This window comes from Fragaria vesca, linkage group LG2, assembly GCF_000184155.1.
Source record: "Fragaria vesca subsp. vesca linkage group LG2, FraVesHawaii_1.0, whole genome shotgun sequence".
Classification (NCBI taxonomy): domain Eukaryota; kingdom Viridiplantae; phylum Streptophyta; class Magnoliopsida; order Rosales; family Rosaceae; genus Fragaria; species Fragaria vesca.
The window spans coordinates 6,467,758-6,470,587 of record NC_020492.1 but is presented as its reverse complement, the minus strand read 5'-3'; the positions used below and the strand labels follow the sequence as shown (position 1 = coordinate 6,470,587).

Here is a 2,830-nt window from a genome sequence, read left to right as displayed (position 1 = left end):
CTATTGCTTTCCATGACGGGTTCTGTGAATCTCCAACAATCTGCAACCGATTGGCAAGAAGAATGCACCTCACTTTATTTCGAAAAGGATGAAAGAACACTACACGATAAACTATACGGATCACATTCTTATTAACTCTGTTTCTCAAACTAGATCAAACATTACTATACAAAATGATTTAGATGAACCATCTAAATCAGATTTAACTATATTCTCGTAACTACCAATCTAGTGAAAAACAAGCCTTGAATAAAAGCTTACCAAAAACAGAAATATAAGCACACGGATTTCCCAAGTACCTAACATTAAATTTAAAACTCATAGTTTTAGTGGTTACGATCATTTATTTCTATACTGAAACGACAGAACACCTAATTTCGTGAGGTCCCTCTTTCCTTAACTAAGTTACTATGATTGAATCTTTACTTGAAAAGAAAAATCTGTTTATGAACTCCAATACAACTTCTTGTTTTTGTTTAGCTAGATGACGTCTCAGTCATTGAAAATCACACATTGTTGTCATAGTGAAAGAAACACAAAGAAAACTCCTATCAAGTCCCTGTCAATCTAAAAACAAATTCAATTGAAAAAACAATTTAGTAGGTTGAAGAATAATTAACCTTCAAATAACTAGGTTACACTTGCCCAAACAAGAAAGATTTAAATCATGAAAAACCAGAGGAAAATAACAAAAGAGTGGCAAACTGAAAACAATCAAAGTGAACAACATCTACATCAAACAGAACGGCAAGATTGTCCATATGCTAACCTTATTATCAACCCAGGAGCCCTTCTAGTGAGGACTCTTAAGTTGAAGACTTGGTGATGACTTTTCGGCTTATCCCGCTTTTCGATCTTATATCCACATCTTGACCGTTCAGTTTATAGGTATTTATGAGTAGATCATTTCTCCAAATTTTCAGCTATATTGAAAATTGTTAAGACATTCATAAGTGTGATTTATCAATTATAAACTCGAACGGTTCATATTTGAGATATTTAATTCGTCCATTAATTTGATCTAGTTTGTTATCTTAACGAACACCAATTTGGCTGAAAATTTGTAAAAATGATCTACTCATATAAACCTAAAAACTGAATGGATGAGATGTCAAAATGTGATCGAAAATTGGGTATTTTAAACCATAAATCGAAAAGTCTTCACAAGTCCTCAACTTAAGGGTCCTCACTAGAAGTGCTCCCTCATCAACCCCATCAAGTTTTGAAACCTTGAAACCAAGATAACATAGACTATTACTTATTAACAAAGACTGAGAAAGAAAAAAGATCAATGGCTATGGTGGGGGGTTATAATCGATCAGGTACATTACTCTTACCCTGGAGAAGAAGCAGAAGAAGCAGAAGATCTTGACCACCACAAATAACAGTCTCAGAGGTATCAGACGCTTTTCCCTTGACCATCTCTGAAGAGCTTCTTCTCTCTTTTCCAAAGACATTTCAGCAAAGTTGTGGATGAAAGGCCCCTTCCTATCAAGGCAAGGATACCCACAAACCAGTAAAGTCCCTAATCTGTAGGACAAGACCTTAAGGAAAAAGGACAATAGCCCTACAGCTTCTGGTACACCTCTCTTCTTTATCAAATCTGCTACCTGTTTTTTTTTATCAGTTCATCATCACCAAACCAATTAGAATAAACAAATAAATAAAGAAGTGAAATGAGTTGGAGCAGTTGCATGAGTGTGAAGTGATTCAGAAGTGACCTCATCTGGTATAGGAGGCTCAGACCCAGAAGCTTTGTAGAAGGAGTGGAGGGCTTGGTCAGATGTGTCGTCCAGTGACAGAGGAGGTATGAGAGCTTCACACATGGCAGCAAGGGATTGGATTTGAGCTGCGGAGAAGCCATGGCTGAACTTGCTACTCCTGACACCGCTCAACAGAGGATGATGGCTGTTCTCTCTCTCCTCCATATCTCTCTCTCTCTCTCTCTCTCTCTCTCTCTCTGAGCAGAAGATAGAAGACGAAGAAGAAGAAGATATATAGTAACTAGTTCTTGTGAGTTGTCGAAGAGTTGTTCTGGCAGGTGTGAGCTTCGGTTTGACCTCTATAAGAAAAAACAGGGTACGTTATATAAGGCAGGTATCGCTCTGATAGAACTCATGGAAGAGTCAAGAGAGAGAAAACTTGGCACGGCATGTGTATTCTGGAACTCACTAAGCGTTAGCATATATAAAGTACTAAACATGTGAATGGTATCTCACATTTGCTTCATTAATCATTTTGGTATCTTACTTTACAAAAATATGAGTTTGATATCTCATATTCACTACCATATAAGTACCCAAAACAAATTTAAACGTTAACTCAAACTAACCTCTGTTAAACTTTTAGGGGTGTTTTAGTCTCTTCACTCAAGCTCATCTTCTTCTTCACAATGCTCATCTTCTTCTTCCTACCGACTCTCCTTGCTTATTTCGGACTGCCAGAAATGTGGCAGTCCATCAAACTCTCTATCAACCTTTCCCAGAAGAGGGACACTTCTCAGATGCTTCCTGTTGTTTAATTTAGTTTAGTTCTGTTCTTTGTCTTCACCCACTATTTGTCAGTTGCCGACTTTCAACTTCATCTCTCCACTCTTGACTCTTCTTCTTCTTCTTCTTCTTCTTCTTCCTTGTATCAATATTTGATCGGAGCAACCAAAGTTTGCTCAATTGATTACATCAACTTTCAGAGTGGTAGGTTCCAGTTTACAGACACACCCACCTTTCTTTTTCCTCTAATCTATTAGAAAGGCCAAGGCTTTGAACGACCAAATTCAAATCTATCTTTTTCCTCTAATCTATCAGAAAGTTTAACGGAGGTTAATCAAGTT

The 2,830-nt window shown here is 37.1% G+C and overlaps 1 protein-coding gene across 1 annotated transcript in view; it reads right to left on the bottom strand.

Moving 5' to 3' along the window:
- The window catches only part of LOC101295185 (long-chain-alcohol oxidase FAO2-like), a 32,193-nt gene extending 30,237 nt beyond the window's left edge, over positions 1-1,956 (bottom strand). The window contains exons 1-2 of the mRNA XM_004289923.1: positions 1,722-1,956; positions 1,338-1,610 (exon numbers count right to left, since the gene is read on the bottom strand). Coding sequence (XP_004289971.1) covers positions 1,338-1,610; positions 1,722-1,928 — 480 coding nt within the window. The 5' untranslated portion in view covers positions 1,929-1,956. The remainder of the gene's footprint in view (positions 1-1,337; positions 1,611-1,721) is intronic.
- Positions 1,957-2,830: the final 874 nt, after the last annotated feature.